General features: G+C 44.0%; 1 protein-coding gene across 1 annotated transcript in view; it reads left to right on the forward strand.

Annotated features, from left to right (window-relative positions):
• Positions 1-3,833: 3,833 nt before the first annotated feature.
• GUCY1A2 (guanylate cyclase 1 soluble subunit alpha 2) overlaps positions 3,834-25,172 on the forward strand; it is a 177,283-nt gene continuing 155,944 nt past the window's right edge. The window contains exons 1-3 of the mRNA XM_064441269.1: positions 3,834-4,431; positions 20,101-20,162; positions 23,427-23,548. Coding sequence (XP_064297339.1) covers positions 4,165-4,431; positions 20,101-20,162; positions 23,427-23,548 — 451 coding nt within the window. The 5' untranslated portion in view covers positions 3,834-4,164. The remainder of the gene's footprint in view (positions 4,432-20,100; positions 20,163-23,426; positions 23,549-25,172) is intronic.

Here is a 25,172-nt window from a genome sequence, read left to right on the forward strand (position 1 = left end):
TGTAATAGAATGTTGTCACAGGATAATGGTCTCCTGCTGCTTTAGAAATGCTTCACAAAACAGATGTTTACTTTCTCTGTGGGAGATATCGATCCCGGGACAACAATCTTTTCTATTAAAGGAAAATTAAGTACTAACAGGTTCACCAGTACTATGAAAAGATCATTATAAAAAGCCATATAATATAATAGGTGAAATGATATGAAATACATATGTGATGTATGTGATATATGTGACTAATCCTTAAGTAGGGTTAACTGAAATAGTTTCTTTTGGCAGCTCCGTGACTAACGTTTTCTCAACAAATGCAGATAGGACAATGCAACGCACTATGATGAAGTTGTTTTTGTTATTTTAATTTTCCAAGGCTCTGTGAACTGCAGAAAAACTGCATTTGTAAATAAAAGTAATAACATAAAAACTCCAGCATATAATGTCTGATGAGAAATGCTTAGTTAATAACAAATAGGTAAAAACCATGAATAAATAACAGTAAAGTAACACGTAATTAATGGAAATTAAAGACCATGCATTTTCTGCCAGGGCTGAACTCAGTATTGTGAGTTTTGCTGACTAGAACCAAGACAAATATTTGAAAACAGACAAAAATTTATAAAACGTTTGTCCATTCCAAAATTATTTTCTTAGAAGGGCAATTATATGTTAAAGATTGTAAAAGAATTTAAAATATCCATATTTTTCTCTGAACTGTCTGCAACATATGTGGGACACACAAATTGCACTCTGTTGTAGTATGACAAGAGTTACCTAGGCACTGTTTTCGTGAACCTTGTACGTTTTACAGTCACTTCTGCTATTCATCCAATAACGTGTCAACCGCAAATTTGGGCTGCTGAGACACGTATAGAAGAAGAACATTTGTTCTCTTACGTGCTGTATCTATCTATGCCTATGTGCTGTCAAAGGCATTTGACTGTCAGATGAAGCAACCCTCTGTGGCATTTAGCTTTTGCCAAGGTTGTATCTGGATCAGGAGGAATAAAATGAGTATAATTAACCAGGGATTGAATGCCTTGTTGGCCTCACCAGACTCACCTCCAGGACCTGCATCATCTTGGATCTTCTGCTGTCCATTTCTGTTTAGCTCAAGGTATTTTGTGATGGTGTTTGGCACTTTTCCAGCTGGTGCCTCTATCCAGTTCCCCGTGTTTTATATCATGAATCCCAGCTTTGCAGTATGCAGATTACCAACGTCTTTGTAACTGGACCAGGTAGGTATTGGGCTTGCTTCCACAAGTTTTAAACATCATAGCAGAGCAGAATAGCCAGTGAACAGTGACCCTGAGTCCAGGTTTACTCAAAGTGCTGCTTCAGCTGGAGAAATAGAAGACTTGAAGCCCTAACTGCATTTTTTTACTGAGTGGTGAACTCAGATCATCCAGATGCTGAAGGAAACTGCCTTTCACATCCTTGAGAAGAGTTGGTTTGGTGTACGAGTGCATCTAGTTATAGCAGTCATGACCTCGGGAATAGTCACTGAAGCAAAGCATTTCCCTTCCTGTTCCAGGGTCACCACATTGCAGACATAAAAGGAATACGGCCATGAGGGATATGAAGAAAGTAATTTCTAATGCTGCAAGGGGAACTCAGGAGTGCTGTCAATGCTAATGGTAAGTTGCATTGGGAAGTGCTACTTTAAGCTTTAAGAAAAAGAGGAAACTGAAGACTTAAAAAGTGTCAGTTTTGTCATCCTGAAACTGTTTTTCCCTAGCGCTAAATAAAATGCAAATAAGGCCACAAGCAACTTGCTTACCCTACAGCTGAAGTTGAAACCAGTTGACACTTCAGTATTTTAGCAGTTTAGGGTTATAAATATGTATTTGAATTTTCAACACTAAACTACGTGGCTCTTGCCCAGTTGTCACTGTCACTGCATTAGCCTGAAAAACAGTGGAAGTTTGCTTCACCGAGCACTGTACGATATGGTCTATGAGAAGGAAGTAAGTTTAAGGAATACTGGAGCATGTGAAGAAAGTTATCATCTTAACATAGAGTACCCTGTGCTAGGGATAGTGTTTGGCACCAAAGGACACCTTCCAGACCCCAGAATTCCTGAATCTCTTCAATGGCAGGAGCTTGGGCTGAGGGCAGACAGGGGCTTGTGTTGCAGGTCTTAAAGAATCTGTTAGAGTGTGGATTTCTTTAGAGGGAAGAAGGAAAAGGCAGAATAACTGTCTTGCCTCTTTGCACTAAAGTACTGATGAATATTATTATTCACTAGATGAGGAAAGACAGAGGAGGACAACAGATCTGAAGGTTCATATGTGAATTAACTTTCAGATAAAGTCATACCTGATTCCTGTCCTGGGTCTGCTGAGGGCGTCACCAGGACTGCAAAAGCAAGTCTCTGCATTCCAAAGGTTGTGTAGACCACCCTGGCTTTATTATACATCCTTTCAAGCTTCAGGCTTCGTGCCCCAGAAATTTTAAAAGTATGGCATGACAAAAGGAGATCTGTTGCTTCTTTTACTCCATATCTATTTCTATCAGAAAAAAAAAAAACCCAAACAAACAGACAAACAAAAAGAAATAGAAAGTGGATGAGCCAACAGAAAGAGGGATGATGACACTGAAAGCTATGCGGTGGCCAGGACTGTCAGGATCTGTGCCCCTTCTGCAAGCGGACACATGGTTTGTGCTGCCTGAGGCCATGCTCAAAAACTCCTTCATACCCGTGGAAATCTTCCCAGTCTCTCCAGTGGGTTCTTGTTTAGGCTGCACTCAGACATTTAACAGGGTAAGGCTGTAAAACTGAGTCATAACAGAGAAGAAAGCTAAAGGAAAAAAAAATCTTTGGGTTTTAAAGTAAGTTTTGTTTGAATGAAGATATAGTGATGACAAGCTGTCTGCCCTGATGGTGGGATGAGCCACTACAGCTGAGATCACATTTCCTTGGAGCCTTTCTGCCGAGAAGGACTACGTGGGGTTATCACTATTGCCATGAAACCCCCAGGTGTCTTTAAACTGACTGCATGGCTAGGGGAAGTTGGGGACAAGACACTTTGCATTGTCTTTAAGGGTGTCACTCTGTATCCAAGCTCCTCCACTTTGTGTCCCCCAGTCCCCGCCTTTCCCCTTTTGCAAGGCTGTAGCACAGGGCTGCTTCAGGGGAATGAATTTAGTTTCTTCTTTTCTTTTTTGCTCATGACCCACAACGTTAGGAGGAGCAGCGCTCGCACGAAGATGAGAACTCTTGCCTCCCAGACCCGATGGCATCACCTAGCCGTCCCAGCTTTTTAACAGGATTTCTCTCCTAAGCTTCAGCTTTCCCGAGCACCCCTCAGAGAAGTTCGCCGGCGGCCGGCGGCTGCCAGGGGGACGAGGGCCGCCTTCCCCCGCCGCTCCCCCCGGCCGCGGCGGCCGCCGCCTCCCCGCCGCGGGGCGCAGGGAGCTGTCCAGCACGGCCGGGCCCGCCGGTGGCGGCGGCGGCGGCGGGCGGGGGCCGGGGGGGGGCCCAGCCTCGCCGAGGGGCGATCGGCCGGCCCGTTTCCCCGCTCCCCCCTCGCCGGTCTCCGAGGCGCAGGGAGGAGAGCGGAGCGCCCTGCGCGCCCTCCCGGCGGCCGGCAGCGGCGGGAGCGGGGCTCAGCTCCGGCTCCGGCTCCGGCTCCGAGTGCCGCCAGGGGCGGCGGCAGCACCGCCCGGCGCGGGGGAGCGGTGCCGGGCGGCGGCTGCGGGCCGCGGCGTGCGGGGCTGAGCGCGGCAGGCGGCGAGCGGGGCGGGGGGAGGCGGGAGGAGGAGGAGGAGGGGGGGAAAGGGCTCCAAACAACACGTGATTCCCACGGAGCGGCGAGGGAGCCGGGGGAGGGGAGAGCGAGGGCGGGCGGCTGAGGCAGAGGAGGGCAGCTGCCGCCGCCGCCGCCGCTTTAAAGCTTCCCGGCGCGGCGCCGCGCAGCACCCGCGCTCCCCCCGGCCGGGCGCGCCGAAGCGCGGAGCCGGCAGCGGCGCCGAGGGACGCGGGTGCCCCGGCCCCGGCGCGGAGCCTCCGCCGCCGCCGCTTCCCGCCCAGGGGCACCCGCGGCCATGCGAGGCGGCCGCCCCCGCGGCCGCCCGGCTCGGCGCTGCCCGCCGCGGCTGCCCGCCGCCCCGCGCTGAGCCGAGCCCAGCCGAGCCGAGCCCAGCCGAGCCGAGCCGCCCCGCGGCACCATGTCCCGGCGCAAGATCTCCTCCGAGTCCTTCAGCTCGCTGGGCTCGGACTGCCCGGAGACCAGCCCCGAGGAGGAGGGCGAGTGTCCCCTGTCCCGCCTCTGCTGGAACGGCAGCCGCAGCCCCCCCGGCTCCGCCGACACCCCCTTCGCCGCCGCCGCCGCCGCCGCCGCCGCGGCCAGCGCCGGGGCGCGCCGCGCTCCGCGCCGCCGGCGGGTCAACCTGGACTCTCTGGGCGAGAGCATCCGCCGCCTGACGGCCCCCGCGGTGAGTGCCCCGCGCCCGCGGAGCGCCGCGCACGGCCCCGGCCCCGCTCCCGGCCCCGGCCCCCCGCGCCGCCCGGCGGCGGCTCCGCGGGGTCGCGTCCGTGTCGGGGAGGGGGCGGCGGTGCCCCCCGCCCTGCTCCCGGGCCTCCCCTGCCCCGCCGTGCCCGCCCCAGCGGCAGGGCTGCCGGCCGCGCAAACCTGCGGGGCTAGCGATCTCGGCCGCCCGGGGCTGGAAAGGGGGTCGGGAGGCAGGAGCAGGCGCAGCTGCCGCTCCGGCAGGGCTTGACGTTTCCGCCGAGTCCCTTTCTGAATTAAAAGAAAACCCTAAAATCGTAAAGTGTCTTATCACTACCTGGTTCTAGCAACCTTTTTTTTTTTTTTTATAAAAAGTTACATCTATATGGTGCATGGCATGCGCATTCTTCCACCAGCGTAGAGGAGATGTGAACCTTTTGCATTTGCAGGGATTTTCTGTACTGAACAAGGTAAAAAAAAAAAGTTTCGACTTTGTGCTCAGAGATATTTCAGCAACAGATTTCCCTGTGGCTCCCAGATGCACTGACATTCCTGAGAGATCAGTTTCTTTAAAGTGTACTTTGATATCCGTGACTTACTATTATCTGGATAGCTGCACCTGTAGCTGAGAACTGGTGAAGCATTGTGTATGCTAAAATAAGGAGTGAATTTGGGTAGAACCCGTAATGTTTGCTGGTATCGCTTTGTAAGACTGAAATCAATGGCTCAGGATTCTTGTAGATTCATGGAAAATAGAAGGTTCTTCTCCAACCTTTCTGTTGCGGTTGTCCTGTGCTCCCATAAATACCCCTGTGACGATCACTATGATTTCCTCATAAAGTTTCAGCTGCAGCTGAATGCTTGTTTGGTCTCTGGGATATTTCAACATGTTAATGTATAAAACATTAATTGCAACAAGTAGTCTGAATCTGTAAGACAACTCTGTCTGCTCTTGTGGCATTGGATCTTCTGTTTGCACATTGTTAATCCAGTTTTGAAATTTCTTACAAGTCTCATCACCATCCGCTCTCGCTTTGCTTTGGTTTTAATATACTCCCTTCTGTTCAGTGTTTCTTGAACTGGCTACATAGGAGTAGACAAGCTGTTTCATAGGAGAAGTTGGCAGTGCCTTACATGGCTAGTAGTCATCCAGTTTCAGTTAAGACTTTTGTTTCCCATTGATTTTTTCCCTCTCCACTGGGAATCTGTTCTTGTAATGCTTGTATTAATAGACGATATCTCAGGTGACCTGTCTTGTTTTAGTACCAAAAAAAAGAGAAGCTATTTAATTTGATAATAATACAACGGTATAATTAGAGCATGTGTTACCCAAAATATTTGAAGTATTCTGAAGTAGCTCAGTGCAGTATTTTTGGATAACCTTAGTATTTACATTTTCCCAGCTTTGACTGTTACCTCCTGTATTGACTTGCCATAAAATACAATTACAGTTTTATAGCTTTGATGAATTGTTGAATTTGTTTTTAAAATAAGCACATTATTCCAATTAAGAGATGAGGACAACTTTGAGATATCTTATAGTCCTCTTTCCTTCTTGCTCTCAGAGGAATTTCATTTAAGAATGCAAAAAATTCATCCAGCCTGGTTTTGATGGCCCAAACAATAGCTTCCGTGGCTTCCTTGGGAGATAATTATAGCAACACTTATTGCTGATAAAACTGTGTTTTTTAAAAATTCTAATATGTGGTACATATTGTTTAAAATTTCCCTTTTTATCATGGCATTATAACTAGTGCTTCACTCCCGTCTTACACATTTTGGCATAATTAATGTGATTAAGTCTAAAAAATCATGTTGTCGCAATCGTGGTGTAAGAAAAGAAGCAGGTTCCCCGTTTTTTCATTTTTCTCTCCGAGAAATCACTGTTCAGGTGCATTGTTATTTTGGTGCATTCTTTTCTTACTGAGAGTCTGTTCTGTGATACTGAATATATTCCTTCCTGCAACAAGTCAAGTTACCATATGTCTAATACTTTGAATCTGATTATTTTCACACATCTGCTAATATAAATCAGGAATAACTTTAATTAGTAAAAAAAAAAATACTTTGCCTATAAAATTAGTGTCAAATGGGACTAATTTCCATTATCTGTAAAATTAAAAGGCGAGTCTGAAGGGTGCATTGACATATGTTCTTTCTGAACAAAAAGCTTTAATACTTTTACTGTAGATGTAGATGTATCTTCATTCCATGGTACTATAGATATGGGTCTCTGTTAAGTATATAAACATATATTTATGTACATACGAGTGTGTGTATATGTATAGACTATATATATTGCCTGCAATGGCTTAATGTTTTCCTTTCCAACATGAATGCAGCAGCAATTTGTCCTCACCCCAGTGCCGAACACTTTCAAAGTTGAAGGATGCTACACGTTTATACTTAGCCTTAATTTTGTGCTTTCCTTCGGCGATGGCTACGATTGAAATACTGAGTAAAATGGGGTTTTTTTTTGCATTTTCACGGAGGAGGAATTCCGTGTGTGCATGTTTAATAATACTGTGGCATGCAGAAGAGATCTCTGGGGTGATGTTGTTTCAATGTGGCAGCAGCAGGGGCTACTGAGAGCTGCTCTGGGAATGTGGAGAGCCTCAACCTGAGCAGGAAGGAGCATCCAAGGGGTGAAGGAGCCAAGCAAGAGCTCTGCTCATGGGGCAGAGCAGCAAGAAGGCTGTGCAAGCAGACTAGCTCTTATGAGTGGTAGCACAAAAATGTGTATGAAGATATTAGTATCTCCTGTGCAATGTATTCATGAGTCAGTACAACTGTACTAACGGTCAGTGGAAAGCGAGTCTGTAGAGTAAAATGCAGTAATGAAGTATTTGAGATATTTTATACTAAAATATAGTGAAAAGAAGTTGCTGCATTTTGTATCACTTGTAATCTTGGTCTCAAGTTTAGCTGAGTGTGAGTTTGCACAAATATTACTTCTTGTGGAACTGTGAGAAAAAAATTAAAAAGTGAACCTTGCTGTGTTGCAGCGTTTAATCCAACCCGTTCTGCTTGCTCCTGCAGAACAGCTTCTAGCACTTCCCAGCACACATGATTTTTTAGCTTTTCTTTAAATACATTTTTAGAGACTTTCCTGCAATGGTGATAGTAGAGGATGTAGGGGTCTGATCCTCAGTCAGCACAGAGTCATTTTATGATTCTATGGGTGCCTAAATGTTTGCTGACATGTCTGGATGGCTGAAGGACTTGAATACTCTTCATCTGGAACTTGCTTACCCCAAACCCTCTATTTTTTAACAGCCAGAAACAGGAGGATGATAAGGCTCATCTCCCACCAAAACAGCTGCATATTTTGGAGGAAAGTATGTGGTGATGAGGAAGATGAGCAGACCTTCATGTGTACCCTGTTGCTGGCATTTGTGAGTAGGGTGTGCTGGGGAAGGTCAGTGACACAGGGTGCACCAGGGAGGCAGAGCCGTGGCGATGCAAGAAGAGAGGTAGCTTTTTGTCACAGCTGCACTCAACAAGCTAACTGTGCATATACTAAACACCACTTTGTGTTGCTGCCCTGTTGTTCCCCAAAGTACCATTTTGCTGAGTAAGCAGGAGCACTGACAGCAGGAGGGCTGAGGCTCTCCCAGCAGCCAAGCACAGACAGGCACTGCAGCCACCGGGCTGAGGAAACCGTGCCCAGCCGGGGCTGCGCTTAGTGCCTGAGTGTGAAGATGATGTTTTGTGGGGCCAAACGTAGCTGCTCAGTGCAATAACTCCTGGACACTGCACACACTCAACTCTTGTGACTCGTTTATCTCACGAGATCATGGCCAACAGTGCTCGGTGATTATTGCCCCATGTCTGGCTCTGCCCTCTCACAGCCTTCATCCCTGGGATGTCCCCCTCCGTAATTGTGTAGGCAGCTCCAATCCACTCTAAAATGTTCCTAAACCATATTCCTGACTTGTCAAAGATGTCCTTTCTGTCCTCCTTCATCTGAACCACGATCATTGGTTGCCTACTTTATCAGAGAAATTTGGAGCTAGATCCAGCTGTTGTCAAAGCTATTAGGTGCTCTTCTCATTGGGCTGTGTTCAGGTTTTTGGAGGTAAATAATAAAACGGTGGGAACCTAGTGGGAATGTTGTTTTTAAGAAATCAACTGCAATTTTATGATATATTTTTCTTGTGATTTCAGCTTTGTTTTTGTGTTCCATTTTAAAGGATGAATTTTACATCCACAACAACATAAATTTTGATTAATTATGACTGGAGACGATGGTATATGCTATTCATTATTAACATAAATTTTTCTGCCTTTAAGAGCTCTGCTATGTGGGAACGATAACCTGGCACCAGGGGATACAGTTTTATTCTTTAGGAATGCCATTTAGTAACTTGCTGAATTCCAGTTCCTTGCAGCAATTTTCACATTTGCTCCAGTTCTATCTTGACTTGTTTCCAATACCAGGCTGAAAATAGAATCAAAATCAGAAAAAAAAATTTTGTCACTGATTTGAAAAGTCAAATACTCTGCCCCCATCTAAGGAGCATGGACTACCCTAAAGGATCTGAGAGTGACTGGGCATGCATTCAGAGGAGACTGTGTACTCCGAAGTGCTGTACTGATTCTTTCGGGAAAGAGAATTACAGCATGACACAGCATTAAACTGACTTACGTTTCCATTTGAATTTATTTTTTGAATGGCCTATATAATGCATCTCTCAAACCTTAAACATTATTAAGTGGAAATCGCTTCTGATATACTTTCCTGTTAATTCAGAATTATTCCTGCTGTTTGTTAAAGGCCCAGTTGAAGACACGTTAAAGTAAGGCCATTTTTTTCCTATTTAAGTTAGGAAGCTGCTGCTGGCTGTTGCCAAATAGTTTGAACTTCAGAATTGTCTTTCTGAATACAGCCTTCTTCCTGACAGTGGGAGAAAAGTGAACTTGAAGACAGCCATTTAGGTTAGTGTGTAGGCTATTACTTATGTCACAGAACTGCTGTAACTTCAAATTGCTTAATTGCCAAGTGAATTCTCCAGTGAGCGGAGGTGGAGTTTTGGCGGAGAATTTGCAGTTTAGCAGCTCAAATTGAACCTGGCTCCGTCATAAACCTCTACCACTTATTCTCAAGCAAAAACTACTCTTTTTAGTAGCAATAACAAGTTGTTGCCACTAGCAGGAGAGGTAACAAATTGGTTTTTACGTGAGATTTTGAAAGAATTTTGCACAAATATTCTGAGCTCTTTGTGACTCACATTAACCCACCAAGTATATCTAAGCTCTACTGTTGTAGGAATAACCTCTGCCTATCTTTCTGAACGATGTAAGGTAATGTCAAATTACATCAGCAGTGTGATGAGCTTATTCACTTCATAGTCCAGGCTGGATGAGCTTTATGTGAGTAACATCGCTCTCAGGAATGTTTGAGGGAAAAAAAGCACGAAAATGGTGAAGAAAGGGACATCCCATGAGAAACTCCTAATTTCTAACTCCAACAGGCAAACAGGATTAATTTTTTTTACAGTATGATAAAATCAGACTTTTGCCCAGTATGTTTCAACTTAACGGAGTGAAAAGCCATTTATACACGAAGTCACATAAGCAGTCTGTAGCCAGTCGATCTGTTACTTCATAGCATGGAACAGAGCTGTGGTGTCTTAAACAGGAACATTCTGGAAAATATTATCAATATGAGCATCACGGTGGGTTTTGTTTGTCTGTCTTGTTTGGTAGTTTAACAACACATGCAAGGAAACTTCAGCCTCAGCAAAATTGATTAAAAAAATCAGTTTAGCTGCACCAGAGGGCCTGCAGCATTGTATTGACCTTGATGAAATTTTATTTAGGGTGAGTTTGAATATTTGACATCTAGTGCTTAGACTGATCGTAGTAATAGTTGTTTGTATAGTTCCAGGCTGAAATCTTGATTTCCCTACAGTGCTTGGAAAAAAATGTGTCTCAGAAACATTCACACATTGCTGCCTGGAAGCAGAGAGTGTATCCCCGCTGGGGATCAGGCAGATCTCAACTGCTGGCTGACAAACCAGAGCGCGGCAGCACCAGTGTTAATCCCACAAAATTGATCTAAATTGTTTTGCAGTTCTCTGCCTCTTCCCTGGCCAAAGTATCCAGGTGCAAATAATAGAGAAGGATGTTGCAAAGTAGAAGGGAACGTTATGATCATCAGTATATACCCCTAGGTAGCAGTGTGCAGTCATGGCTACATCAAAATGAGGGCAAATATCCTCCATTTGCAACTGCTTGAGCAGAGACAGTTGCTACTTCACGGTGGTCCAATGTAATCCTGGTGAAACTTACAATGTTAACACAGAGAAATGCCATTTCTTTCCTTCTAACTCTTGTGCTAATGTTAAAGGATGTTATAAAATGCTTTGGGTAAAATAAATTGTTCCATCTCATATCCAAATTCTTTCTAGATATGTCTGCTTTCTAACTCTCAAACTAAGTTTCAAAATGAAGAAGTCGTCTGTGGTTTGTCTATAGGTCTCAAAGGGATAAACATCTTTGCAGCTCTGCATATGAAATTAGGTCCTGTTATACTGAGGAAATTGGTTTGATCTATCCCAGCAGAAGAAATTCCTTGAGAAGGACTTTCATTCCTTGAGAAGGCCTTTCATTTCCTATCTGTCTGCTAGAGTAGCACCAATTATTTTATGTAGTAAATGTGAGTTGCATTAGAAGATGAACAGGTAGCATTAGTGGTAGATCATCTGTTATATTCTCACTTCTCACCTACTGAATATTTTCTTCCTGCAGCACAGAACAGATCTTCTATCCATTCCAGACACAGCTGGAATTCAAAGATGAACAAACCGATCCCAGCCGGTATTATAACGGATAGCACCCTGAGATATTTATCCTTCACTGTCAAGGAGCTAAACTAGATGATCTAATAGGCAATTTCCATCCATAATGTCTGTGATTCTTCTAGTTGAAAGGCAGCTGGGGACGCAGGAGTTCTAATTTCTAATTATTATTTAGCTCTGTTTTATTTCTTCAGAGTGTTTGCATTGTTATTGCCATGAAATAGTATGGGCTAAAATTCTTAGTCTCACTGTTATTTACTACATCAAGGCATTTTCTCTGATGTGCACAAGTATGTCTCTGTGAAGAGCACCCCAGTTTGCATGAACTAAGGAGCAGAATAGTCTCAGGTTTAGGTGCTGGGGGGTACTGAGCTGCGGTCCCATCCAGATCATTGTAGACTATTGTAAGGCAGCTAATTTTTAGTCATCCCACTCTGGATCCCCAGGCAGTCCCCTCCTGGGGATTCTGCGTCGTGTAGATGTGGTGCTTAGGGACATGGTTAAGTGGTGGACTTGCCAGTGCTGAGTTAATGGTTGGACTTGATGATCTTAAAGGTCTTTTCCAAACTAAACAATTTTATGATTCTGTGATTTCTCTCTTGATACCACATCTGGAGTTAGTCACAGAATCTGCAAGCAGTTGGTGCTTTTATCTAAAGCACAAACCTCTGGAATCAGGAAACTGGTTTTCATGAAGAAAAAATTACATTTTTAGCTTGTACAGTTACAGAAAAAAAATGAGTGCAACCTGAAGTTTCAGAAGCTAGTGAATAAAAATATATTTTTTTCCTGATTATATTATCAAAAGCACTATTAAACCCCCACAGATATTTTTTTTTTTTTCAAATGGTTGCTTATGTTGGGGCTCTTCTTCTCCATTTCTGATTTCTGTCTGTGCCCTTTCATTCCATTCTTCAGCTATGGGGAAGGGGACAGGGAGGGACCCTGGCTGTGCAGGACCCACAAGGACCTGCTAGGGAGCCTTCCTCCTTTTTTCTCCATCACCAGAAAATTGGAGGATGCCAAAGGAGTCTTCCTTTTGTTTTTCAGTTCTGCTTTTCCCTAGCTGCAGCAATTTCAATGCTTATCTCCCCATTCCTCATACCTAGGAATGTTAATAAATGTTTATCTTCAGCTGGAGCCTTGATTCTTTGTTTACGGCCTCTTTAACGTCAATATTTTGGTGACCAGAAGGACAGGAAAAGAATAGTTTTCCACTGCTTTCATGATCTTGGGTTAAATATTAAAAAACCTCAGACTGGATGTGAAAATTACTGTTTCATCATTTATTTCCTTCTGGATAGGCCAGGTGCACACCTACTCGTGTGCTTAGAGATCTGTAATCACCTATGCACAAAAACTTGACTAGAATTTGTTCTGAAATATGCAAAAAGAAATGTTTTTCATTAATGAACTATCACCAGCAGTGAAGCTGACAATTAAAGTCTTACACATTTGCTGAGTTAGTGGTTGAACACTACAAATTTGAAGCCTGTAAAACCTCCAACGTCAAAGTGTTGATTTGGTTGAGGTCTGTGGTAGCTTGCTTCTCCCCTGTGCAGAAGTGCAGATTCCTCTAGGAAGGACTTTGCAGCTCCCCAGGGCACAAGGGTCTGGAGGAGCCCCCTGACGTGATAGACTTCCTCAAAGAAATTCTGACAGAAGCAAAGTGGTTTCTACCTGAGCCTATTATGCTCTTCAGTGCTTCAGCTTTCATGGTTAAAATTTTAAGCACTCAGGTTTTTAAGAGCATGGCTGCTGAAGCACTTGTGAGGCTCAGCTAGGAGCCACTTAGCTTTTACTAGGAAAAATCTTTGAAGTCTTGTTAGGGTTAAGGAGAAACTGTCTGTGTAGGTGGCTACTCTCTTGGCTCGGACCTCCCTTTTCCATACAGTCCCTTTCTTCTCTAATTCTATCTGGTTATCTCAGGATGCAAAAGGCATGGGATGAAGAATTTGAAACTGCATTTATGTAAATTTAGACTGAGTCATCTGGGATGCTGTGTGCAGTTCTGTCACCTCAGGGTGGGCTTTTTCTGTCCTTACTTAAACATTTAAAAGATGTCTAAGTCTAAAGCAATCACTCAACATCTTTTCTAGGCAAAAGAAAGAAATGGGTATTTGTAAAGACTGAGTCCTCAGGCATGTATTAGATGCCAACCATAAGATGAAATGGATCACTTGGGGTACCTACGGTTGGGCAGATGAACCCTACTGTTTAGTTCAGAAGGTGTTGCAACCAAATGAAAGACATTTCAGAGGCAACAGAAGATTGCTAGGAAATAGGCTGAAGATTCTGTCCTCTGAAAAGAGATTGGAAAGCTTACGTTTGATTACCGTAGGAAACATATTTATAACAAGGGATGCAACTAAAGTGGAAATCCTCTCCCCTTTGTCTCCAAAACTGAATGAAGGTAAAAGAAAGGAAATCTAAACTAAAAAAAAAAGGCAAAAAAAAATTTTTACACAACGTCTATTTAAACTGGAATTCTTTTTCAACGGTGTTGTCCAAGCTAAAAAAACCAAAAACAACAACTAAAATATTTCAGGATCATGAAGACAAATATCTTCACAAAGGTTTTCTCCAGTTAGTCTTAAAAGCATCTTTGAGGAGCTGTTACGGCTCTAGCTTCAGGTCTTGAGCCAATTTCACACTACTGGAGAGCTGGGTGAGGTCCACCAAGAAGGGCAGATTTCTCTACAAGTGCATACTGCAAACAGTGATGGCCAGTGGAGTCATGGAAGCTGTCATGGCAGGGGTGCCATGTTCGGGATTGCTGCTGGCTGCTGTGAAATGGCGGTGGGCTTTGTTTGCAGCTCTGAGTTGCCAGGTGGAAGAGTTGTAGGAGATAGTGAGCAGGTTGTATGCATCAGGGAGGATGGACAGGTCTTTCCGGAGGCCCTGCAGAGCCAAGAACCTGACCCCCATGTTGAAAGGAAGGAGGGAAAGATAGAGATGACCCTTGAGGGTCAGGGGTGGAAACTCCTGAGATGGAGAAGCCTGGAGGTTTGTTGCTTCTGACAACACAACTAAGGCCCTTTTTACACCTTATCCACCTGTGGTTCAGCAGTTACAGAGCAGGTACAGTGCCCTGGGAGAGGTGGGAGAGATGACCTTCCTCAGGATGAGGCATCAGAGCCAGCTTAGCCTCAACCCTTAGAGGCTTCAAGAAAAAGATGGCAATAGGTATCAGAAACTCTGTCCTGAGGAGTTAGAGGCACTCATCTGCCAGCCTGCCTTGCTGCCTCAGGAGGTTTGCTGCTCGCCAAGAGCTTGGACATAGTGTTGAGAAGAGGCTGCCAAAGCTTGTCTGTCTCTTGGACTATGACCCCGGCTGTTCATCTGTGTGGGCATCAGTGATACAGCCAGGGGAAACCTTGAGTGTATCAGGAGTGACTACATGGCTTTGAGTGCAAGGGCAAAGGGTGGGGGTGCCCAGTTGGTATCTCCTTGAGCGTGCTGCTAAGGGGGAAAGGCTGTAGTAATATTGGACAGTTCTAGTAAATGAGTCCCTGGCTGTGTGGCTGATGTTTCTGGCAGGGCTTTCGTCTCCATAGGCACAGGACACTCTCTGAGGAGCAAGGACTGCTGAGCAAGAATGGGATTCATCTGACAAAATGAGGTGAGGGTGTCTTTGCTAACAGGCCTCACAACCTTGCATGGAGGGCTTTAAATTGTGCTTGTCAGGGAAGGGGTTTCATTCTCTGCAGAGAGGGGGGAGCAGTGAAGAAGTATCAAGGGAATAACAAGATGGAAGAGGCTCCTATGCTCACCTCATGAAAGCAGCATGACTGGGAGCCCATCTCAAGTGCCTATGCCCAAATGTAGGCAGCATGGGAACAAACAGGTGGCATTAGACATCCTCACACTGTCACTGAGCTTGGACCTCATGGGATTGCTGACCCAGAGTGTGGGGGCCAGGAGGAGAGGACAGATGAGCAGGGGTGGTGTGGTGGTACGTCCGCTGCACACTGGCTGGTCAAGAAGTGGAAGCAGAGGAAGCCATTAGACAGCTGGAGGAAGCCTCAAAATGGCAGGCCCTGGTACTCATGGGGGACTTCAGCAACCCAAAATCCACAAGAAGGGCAGTAGGTATGGGCACAAACAACACAGGAGATTTTTGAAGTGTACTGAAGACAGTTTCTTAGTGCAGGGGATTGATGAGCCTGCAAGGGAGGATACTCTGCTGGAACTATTGCTCACAAATTAGGAAGAACTGGTTGGAGGTATAAAGTTTGAGGGCAGCCCTGGCTACAAGTGATTATGAGATGCTGGAGTTCAAAGCACTGAGAGAAGTGGGAAAGAAGTAAGTGGAATCACAAGCTTACTCTGCAGGAATGCAGATTTTGGCTTCTTCGTAGATCTTCTTGTCAGGATCCAACAGGCAACTAGCCTGCAGGGTAAAGGGGCACAAGAACCTGGTTGACCTGCGTGGACCCTTTGACACCTTCCTCAAAGCACATGGATGGTTCATTATGATGTGCAGAAAGTAAAGCAAGCATGGAAGAAGGATAGTGTGGATGAACAGGGACCAGCACAAAGCTCAAATGCAAAAAAAAAAAATGTTTACAGAAGTTGGAAACAGGGATGGGATGCCCTGGAGGGATATTAAGGCATTACCTGAGCATGCAGGGATGCTCAGCCTCCCAGTCATGGCTTTCAGGAGAGGCACTTGATGACTAGAAAAAGGCAAACATCACACCCAGCATCAAGAAGGACAAGGAGGATCCAGGGAACTACAGACCTCATCCTGACCTCGGTCCTTGGGAAGGTTATGGAGCAAATCCTTTTGGAAGCCTTTTCTTAGAACAAAAAATGACAACAGGATGGCAATTGGGAACAGCCAAGCCAAATTTTACCCCTTCATTCCTTTTAACACCCTTTACAGAGTTTTATACCTTTATACATCTTTATGCCCTTTACCTAGGATGAATTGTGCCTGACCAACCTGATTGACTTCTATAATGAGATGACTGGCTCAATGGATGAAGGGATGTTGTCTATCTTGACTTTAGGAATGTCTTTGTCATGGTCTCCCATTGTGTCATTAGAACCAAATTGGTGAGATGGGACTGCTTAAGTGGATGATAAGGTGGGTGGAATATTGACTGGATCTCAGGGCTCAAAAGATGGCCATCAGAGTCACAAAGTCAAATTTGGAACCAGTTACCTCTGCATATCCCTCAGGGATTGGTACTGGGGCCAACAGAGGACTACCAGGATGGTCAGGGGATGGAGCATGTGACATCTGAGAGGGGGCTGGGAGAACTTCCTCTGTGCAGCTCTTAGGAAGAGACATCTTCTTGCAGTCTACAGCTACCTGATCAGAGTGTGTAGAGAAGTCAGAGCCAGACACCAGCGTCTGCACAGGGGTGAACAGCAGGATGGGAGGCAAGAAAGCTGGAAGATGGGAAGTTTCAGATCAGTATTTAAAAAAAAATTGTGACAAAGGTGTTCAAACACTGGCACAGATTGCCCAGAGAAATTGTGGGATTGTCATCCTTAGAGGCACTCAAAAATCATCTGGAGAAAGACCTGAGCAACCAGTTGTAACTCAAATTACAACATGATTCTGTGATTCTGATTTTTTTATAATTAATTTAGACACATTAGGGTTAGCTATGGGCTGATGTCTGGATTCAGAATTAATTCAGGGAGGTCCTGTGGCCTCTGCCGTGCAAGAGATCAGTCTAAATGCCTTCAGTGGTCCCTTCTACCTTATATTTCATCATTCCAGATGAAGCTTAGATGTTCTCACAGATGTTATCTGTTATGGCGACCCTTGGATTAATTTAGAGTTAAGAATAGCAATACTGGCATGTCTTAATTTGAGTTGCCCTAAGAAACATGAACTGATGTGACTATTCATTTTGTAATGCATACCAAATATTAGTAAATCATTATAATAAAAAAGAATTGTTAAAATTTACTATTTTAGGTAATAATCACTACTTTACATGTATATTAAATCTTTCATTTTAAGTGGTCATGAAGCTTTAAAGCCTCTCTAGTAAATAAGCACCACTGGGTACCTGCATGGCATAGACATACATTACAGAAGAGGAGGTGCATTGTTATAGGTTATCTTTTGTCCCCCTGAATAGCAGAAGCTATGTTTCTTTGAAAGGCTACTAGAATAAGGTTTAGCGCTTTTGCCTCCATCCATTTTTGCCACTGGATGCAGAATAGAGGTGGAAATGTTTTCCTGCCCACTGTCCTTCATAGGCGACGCTTGCTCAGTAGTGGAAGAAGTGGTACACCAAACTACCCTTGTAGGTAGCTGTAAGCAGGTGTCGTATCTCTTCTCTCCATTTTGTTGAGTCATGGCCATAGTTACAGAATTACATCTATAGAAGAATGATGTTCACCAGTGATGAAATACAGCAAACTGGGCACAGTGGCTTTTTAACCATGAACAGTGACATGCCATAACAGTTCTTGTCAGAAATGAAGAAAGACACTGTGACTTCTCAGGTCAGTTTTCATACTGACTATGAGCGCATTACATAGAGCTCTCTTTCTGACCAGTGCTTTAATCATAAATCCTGTTTTTTGTCTGTACTTAATTTCCAAGATTTGATAGGAGATGCCAGTGAAAAGGGGTATGGGTTCATGGGGTTGTACAAAATTATCTGACAACAGCTAGGCAGATGATTCAGCTTTCAGAACAGAGAGTTAACGGTACATGGGCTATTTTTTTTTCTTTGTTCAGCACTGCAGAAGAAGGGAGGTCTATTGATGAAATAAGCTCAGGACTTGGAGTTTTCTTGTATGGTCAAATCCTGAGGTATTCAAAAGGACTTATCTCTGGGTAAGAAGTGCAATATCTGTGTGTCAGGCCTGAGAAAGGCAAAGACAGTCCGTGGAGGATTGCTCAGGTGTCATAAGCTGGAAAACTTCCTGAGAAGACAAAAAGCTATTTTTCTTCCTCTCTGCTGTGGTACCAAGCATTGCTGCCTTCCATATGCTTGCTATAAAAGCACTTTGGGAGAACCAGAAGGGAGATTTAATTTAACAATCAAACATTTCTACCATTCCCTGTTTCATGTCAGAGGAGTTGCTGGTGGAGTACTAATGATCCGTGTGTAGGGAGTGGGGCTGAGGGAAATGCTGTATGGAGATGGGAGATGGCAGCTGTCTGGACCTCTTTGCTTAGAGCCATTTGCTTTGCCTCACTGCTAGAGTGGGAAAAGATATTTTTTCTATATATGAAGAATGGATTTGTTTCTGCCTGCTGAGTACAGGAAAGCTGCTGAGCCCCTCTGAGAACAGGCCATGAAATGTATTTGTAGCCCATCAGGCCTAGGGACTTCAACACCTGCTGTACCACTGAGAAAGGGATGTTTTTTTGATATGTGATTATTTCATTCATATGGTGCTTCCATTGTGTCTTGCAAGAGAATATCTAACTTTTAATGCCTTTTAGCACAGGAAACTTAGCTCCCACAGAGAAGAGAAGTAATTATCTGATATAGAATTAACAAAAACCCCTCTTTCAAGGTTTGCATCTATTTTGAGCTTGTTTTTGTTAAGTCCATGCATTTCTACACATTTGAATTCAAAAGGGTAGGCATGTTCTTATAGTTTGGTATTAAAAACTGAATTTTTACAATTGCACAAACCTAGTGCAGCCTGACACACGCTTTTTCATTGCTGCCATCATCAAAACAGATACCTCCTTTTGCAAACTCACAGGCAACAGTAGGAAGAAGACTCAGCTCTTGAATTGCTGAATCTTTATGGCAGTAAGCAAAATTTGAGACTTTCAGAGATGATGATGGTTTTAGAATGGAATTCCTGTACTTAAAGGACATTTCAACTATTATTTTCCAAAACGATTAGGTGTCTTTTCCAAAAGGTAGGGAAAATTTCTTTAAAGTTTGAGTGTCTGCTGCTGCAGGTCTGATCAAAATATCCCTGTGTGCCTCTGATACAGAAGCAAGAGTTACAAATCCAAACTGGGCACCTTTGTCTGACCTCTGGCATCAGGACAAAACAGACGGGTGAAAAACTCCAGATTTGGTACAGACCAGTCATTTTGGAAGAATGATATTTTGCCATAAGTGACTTGGAAAATTCCAAAGAGAATGACAGAGATTTCACATTTGTTTTATTTATCTGAAGATCTCTCATGAATTAATTCAAAATAATAGGAATAGCAGCAGCAGCAGCAGTAGTAGTAGTAAGGAAAATAAACATATACATGTACATATGTGTTTTGGTGAACACTGTAGTAGTAACAATGCAAATAAACACATAGATGCACATACGTAGTTTGGTGAACACCTATTCAAAGGAAATAGCATACAAATGCTTGAAGCATGTCGTGATTTTCTTCTGACGAACTTGAATTTCCTGATAATTTAAAAGGTGACTGCAGAGTCATATCTTGTCAGGAAAGTAAGCCAAAAAAAATTGTGTCTTTATAATATTCTTTAGTACAAAATGCTCTAGGGAGCACACAAAGTTTAAAAACCCAATGTCTTTTCCTGGTGATACTCTCATCACAAAATAATAGCATTTTCTTGCAACTATTTTAATTTGATTATTTTAAAATAATGAGATAATTGGTGAGTGATAGTTTTTGAGATCTAATAGTGAAGTGGCTCCTCTGTTATGCACAACTAGTCTTGTAAGCAGTATTAGTTATGTCACACTGTAAAATTCCTTCCTATTTAAATGATGAAATAAGATATAAGGAATGAATTATATTTCATATCCATTGTTAAGATGGGCACCTAGCAGGTAGAAGATGAGGAGTAAAACTGGAGAAAAATAGTGTGTTTAAAGATAACGTTAATTAAACTGTACTGTATCTCTCTAATCTTATGATTTTTATTATTCTTCCATAGCCTCAGACCATTCGGCAAACTCTTCAAAGGACACTGCAGTATTTTGAGCATCAAGTTATTGGGTAAGTGTTAATGTGAAGTAATGAAAGGTGAATGGTAATGTTTTCCTCTATGATTCCCAAGTCACAGCCTTGTTTGACAAGCTTTTTAATTTTTCTCACAAATTCTTAGAGATGGTCTGGAATATCTATACATACTACAGACATTAATGATAAACTGCTGTCCAGTCCTGCTTCCCTGCAATCCCATCAGAGCACGACTGCACCATTAACAGTCATTTTTTCTATATAAGGAAAATAGGAAATCTTTCTGTAAAAGTATAAGATCGATTCCAATCTGCTGTTTACAGAGCCAGCTGAGAATGCTGAAAAGTTACTTATGCTATGACCTGAGGTCCAAATCTTGCAAAATCCTGCATCGGTGCTGGTTACATACATGCACTGTTACATACTTGCAGGGTTTTGCAGAAGCAGGGCTGAAAGCCACCTCCTGATTTCTTTGAGAAAATTAATAGATGACTTAGCAATGAAAAGAAAGTAATGGCAGCTATCATCATGAAAACCTAAGGCATCCTCTCATGGATTAAAATAATCTCCTTTCAGCCTTTGCCTCATCTGCACAAGTATTTTCCTTACCTGTGCAAATATTTTATTGTCACAGGTAATTTACTTTTCCTAACAGAGTCAAGATACCATGGCTGCATGTCTATAGCCATTAAATGGCTGTGCCATATGTCAAATGATTTTGTCTTCTGAATTTCATTACACAGATGTAAGGGAAATTTTTTTCAAGCTGTGTTGAGGGTCTTTTTTTAGAATTTATGACATAGTTTCAAAGTTCGGTGCACTGGAGGGAATTGTCCTTGCCTATTTCTCAATGGTTGGTTAAAATTCACAGAGAACCCTGGATTGGTGGGTGATACCTGAAATATTATCAGTCTGACTGGCACCTGAGGGCAGCGAGGGAGCCAGTCTTGGCAGGTAGTTGTGATGTCCACTGTGGGGCAGGCAGTGGGGAGAAGCCTTCTGGTTGCTAATTTTTTCATTTGTTGAAAAATTTGCTTGAAGTCTCACATCAGGAGACTTCAGAGAATGAGACAGTGCCTTCAGGAAAGAGTGCATGCAGTAACAATGTGGCTTTTTATTTATGGCCACATGTGGTTTAAAACTGGGACGCTCTGAAAACCTGTAATTCCTGTGAATTACGATACACTGACTCAGTTTTTTGAACATCGGTATGAGTTAAAGTAGCATCTGTCTCTAGCAGATGTCCTAAATTTGTCCTGCCCCATGATCTTTACTTTTGGTACACACTGTGGTCAGCTGACCTTGGCAAGCTGCCAGACCCCCCCACAGCTGTTCCACTCTCACTTCCCCTCTTCAACAGGACAGGGTGGGAAATAAGACGAATAAAGCTTGTGGGCTGAGATAAAGACACTCCCGACTCCTCTACCTCCTCCTGCCTTGAGCAGCACAGGAGGGTGGGGATGGAGGTTGTGGTCAGTCCATAACAGCTCCTCTCTGCTGCTCCTTCCTCTTTGTGCTTTACCCCTGCTCTTTGTGTCCATGAGCTGCAGCTTCCTTCAGGACACGTCCCCCTGCTCCGGCATGGAGTCCTTTACAGGCTGCAGTCTGGTTATCCACTCCAATTTGGGCCTCCATGGACAACCAGCTTCCCCATGGTCTTTTCCAGGGGCTGCAGGGGAATCTCTGCTCCAGCACCTGGAGCACCTCCTCCCCTCCTTCACCGACCTTGGTGCCTGCAGGGCTGTTTCCTCTCACTTCGTTTCCTCCCCCCCGAGGTGTTTTGCCCTTTCTTAAATACATTGTGCCAGAGGTGCCACCTGCTTGGCCACGGGGCTCAGCTGTGCCCTGCGGAGAAGCCACTGGAGCCAGCTGTGCTCGGCACAGGGCAGCTCCATCCTCTCCTCATAGAGGCCCCTGCAGCCCGCTGGGGCACTGACACCCAATACAACATAAATGTTCATCAAATCCCCCGTCCTGGTCAAGGTCAGAGGTGAGGAGTGGCCGTGGTGTCATTCTGGGAGTTGGTGGTGCTGGCTGAAGAGGCATGGCCTCCTGGCATGGTGGTGGGCCTGGGCTCTGGGTGAGCTCGCACAGTGGGTCAGGATGTGGCTTCCCGCCCCAGCACATGGCCTGGTATCACTGGAGACCTGGAGAGCAGTACAGACCATGCAGCTCACTGCGTTGCACCCCCAGCCCTTAACAGTGGGTTTTCCTTGTCTAGCATGAGCCTGCTCTTCCCAATGTGCTTTACTCCACGTGGAGAACCAGTTTCCCTGCTGGGGGGTAACTTGGTGGGCAGCTCTGAATCCTTTCTAGTTCTTTTCCACAGGTGCTGGCAACCCAGGTATTGAGATTTTGCAAGTGTTAACCAGATGAAGAGTCCAGTCCTTAAAACTGATATTCATGATTTATGAATGATAAACGAAGTATGAAAGCATAATAAAACTGTTAATAAAACACTCATTAGAAAAGCTTTTTTCTGTGCATTGAGCTAAATCAGCTGTATATGTTGCCAAGTTCATTATCACTCTGCTGCAATATTTTCTTCACTAGCATTCCTTCTTCCTTTGTCATTATCACCTGCATAAAGCATTGTTTTAAACATAGTTTGAGCTTCTCTTCTGTTTCTGTTGAATTAAGGAAAAACAGTCCAGCAAAGCTAAATCAGATAGAATAATTTAGATGGTAGCTGCTTTCTTGCTGGCCAGAGCATAGCTCTGTGTCTTTCATCGGTGATGGGATTATTTTTTTTATTTAACAGGCTGTAGCACAAACTTTATTCTTGATATCAGAGTGAGCTGCATCTTGACATCCTTCTTTCTGCTGAGATCATTTCAGAAGATAATCCACAGAGAAAGCTAGCTTTTATACTTGCAGTGCTAATGTAATATGATGTCAAAGATTTATTATTCTTATTAGGTATTTACCGTTGCCTCATAAACATCTTGCTCGGAGTTTACTGTACAACCTTGTTATAGACAACAACCCAGTGGGAATGATGTATGAGACAGATATGTCTGATACCCTTCCCTCATCCCTTTAGTAATATTTTTTTCTTATGTCTTCATTCTTGTTACAGATAATATTCCATATTATAATACAATACTTGAGATAACCAGGCTACTAATGTGGTGTCATCTGTGTGTGATAATGCATGAATGGAAAGGGGGTGGTGGGGGGTAGATGAGGGGAAAGACAAGGGAGGGTAAAGACATCCTTAACCACCACTTCTGAAAGACATTTATTGACCTTCTCTTTGTATAAGGAGATGCTATAACTTTTTTACTTTTTTTATTGTAGGTACAGGGATGCAGAGAAGAACTTTCACAACATATCAAACAGATGCTCCTATACAGACTGCTCTGGCAATGAAGAAACTGAAGATGTCTCAGGAATTCTCCAGTGCACAGCTAATGTTCTTGGTATGTATTTTTTCAAGGGAATTAATTTCCTTTAGTTGGAAGGAAAGTTTACTGACACTCTTAATACCAACAATAAACCAAGGAATTTTTGCTCCAACAAAGGAAGTTTAGGATGTAGGCAGCTACATATCATTGCACTGTTATTACATTTGTCTCCTTTTCTACATATATTTTGTGTCTTTCAGACAATCTAGACTGATTTTTCAGTGGATTCAGTGGAGGTGTATTGTGCAATACCCAGGTTGATGTCAGTGATTAGAGAAGTCTCAAAGGCTTCGAGTCCAAATAGTTACCATATTTTCTTTTATTTGCATTTTAAAATAATTGAATGCTAACTCTCAGAAACAAATGCTAGGACAAATGCTGCCATTTGCCATCTGCTGCTTTCATGGAGTTTGCAAATGGAGAGCTGTTGAAGTTGTTTCTCTGCAGGAAAGGCCCTGGGGGTCCTGGTGGCCAGCAAGTGGGACATGGGCCAGTGGCAAGTCCTGGCAAAGCAAAGCAAAGGTGGCCAATGGCAGCCTGGGCTCTATGAACAGGGTCAGAGATACAGATCGAAGGGACTCATTATCCCCCTCTACTCAGTACTTGTTAAACCACATCTGGATTACTGAATCCAATGTTGGGAGCACAAACCAGTTGATAAACTGGAGGGAGTTCTGTTGAGGCCACCAAGACGGCGGGGGCTGGAGCACCTGCCCTGTGAGGAGAGGCTGGGGGAGCTGGACTTGTTCAGCCTGGAGCAGAGGTGGCTCCAAAAGGACCTAACAGCAGCCCCCAGTGCCTTTGGGGACATCCTCAAAGACAGGGATCTGGGCTCTTTACACCGGTGCAGGGTGGGAGAGAAAGTGATAACAGGCATAAGTTGAAACAGACTGGGTATTTGTCCCTGTGAGGACAATCAGGCAGAGGCAGAGGTAGCCCAAAGAGGCAATCTGTGTGCAATCTTTGGCCTTAGAGGTTTTTAATGCCAACTAGGTAAAGTCATGAGCAACTTCATGTGAATGACCAGGCAACTAATGGGGTCTCTCCCAGCTTGAACACCTCTCTGATTCTGGCCCAGCTAACAGGAAGGAGCTGTTGATACCGCAATGACATTTTTGCTAGTTGAGTACTGAACTTTTTTTCCTAACTTTTCTATAGCACTTTGGACTGCATTTTTTGCAATGCCAAAATCCTCTTTCCTCTTCCGTTGGAGGTCTCAGTAGGCTGCTGAAGTTGGGATGGAAGGCACAAAAGATGGCATTCTGGTTCATAATAAGCCTCCTTTTGGCTGGTAATATACAGTATAAACCTGTGACATTTTTATGGGATTATGCAGTTAGACTTTCTTCAACAGGAGGCACAACATGGGTATCTGACCTTGTATGATCATTAAAGATGTGATTTACCTTCCATGTCAGGGATATATGGTAAGGTGATATTCTGCCCACACTGGGGTCTGGGCCATGGTATAGTGCTGACTTAAAAACATTCTGGAGGTATATGGATTGCATGTCTGTCTTTTCTATCTTAAACTGTCAAACAGACTTGGTACAGTCTGTGAAACAGAATCACAGAATCACAGAATAGTGGGCGTTGGAAGGGACCTCTTGAGATCACCTTGTCCAACCTCCCTGCTTGC

The sequence above is a fragment of the Phalacrocorax carbo genome, chromosome 1 (assembly GCF_963921805.1).
Source record: "Phalacrocorax carbo chromosome 1, bPhaCar2.1, whole genome shotgun sequence".
NCBI lineage: Eukaryota > Metazoa > Chordata > Aves > Suliformes > Phalacrocoracidae > Phalacrocorax > Phalacrocorax carbo.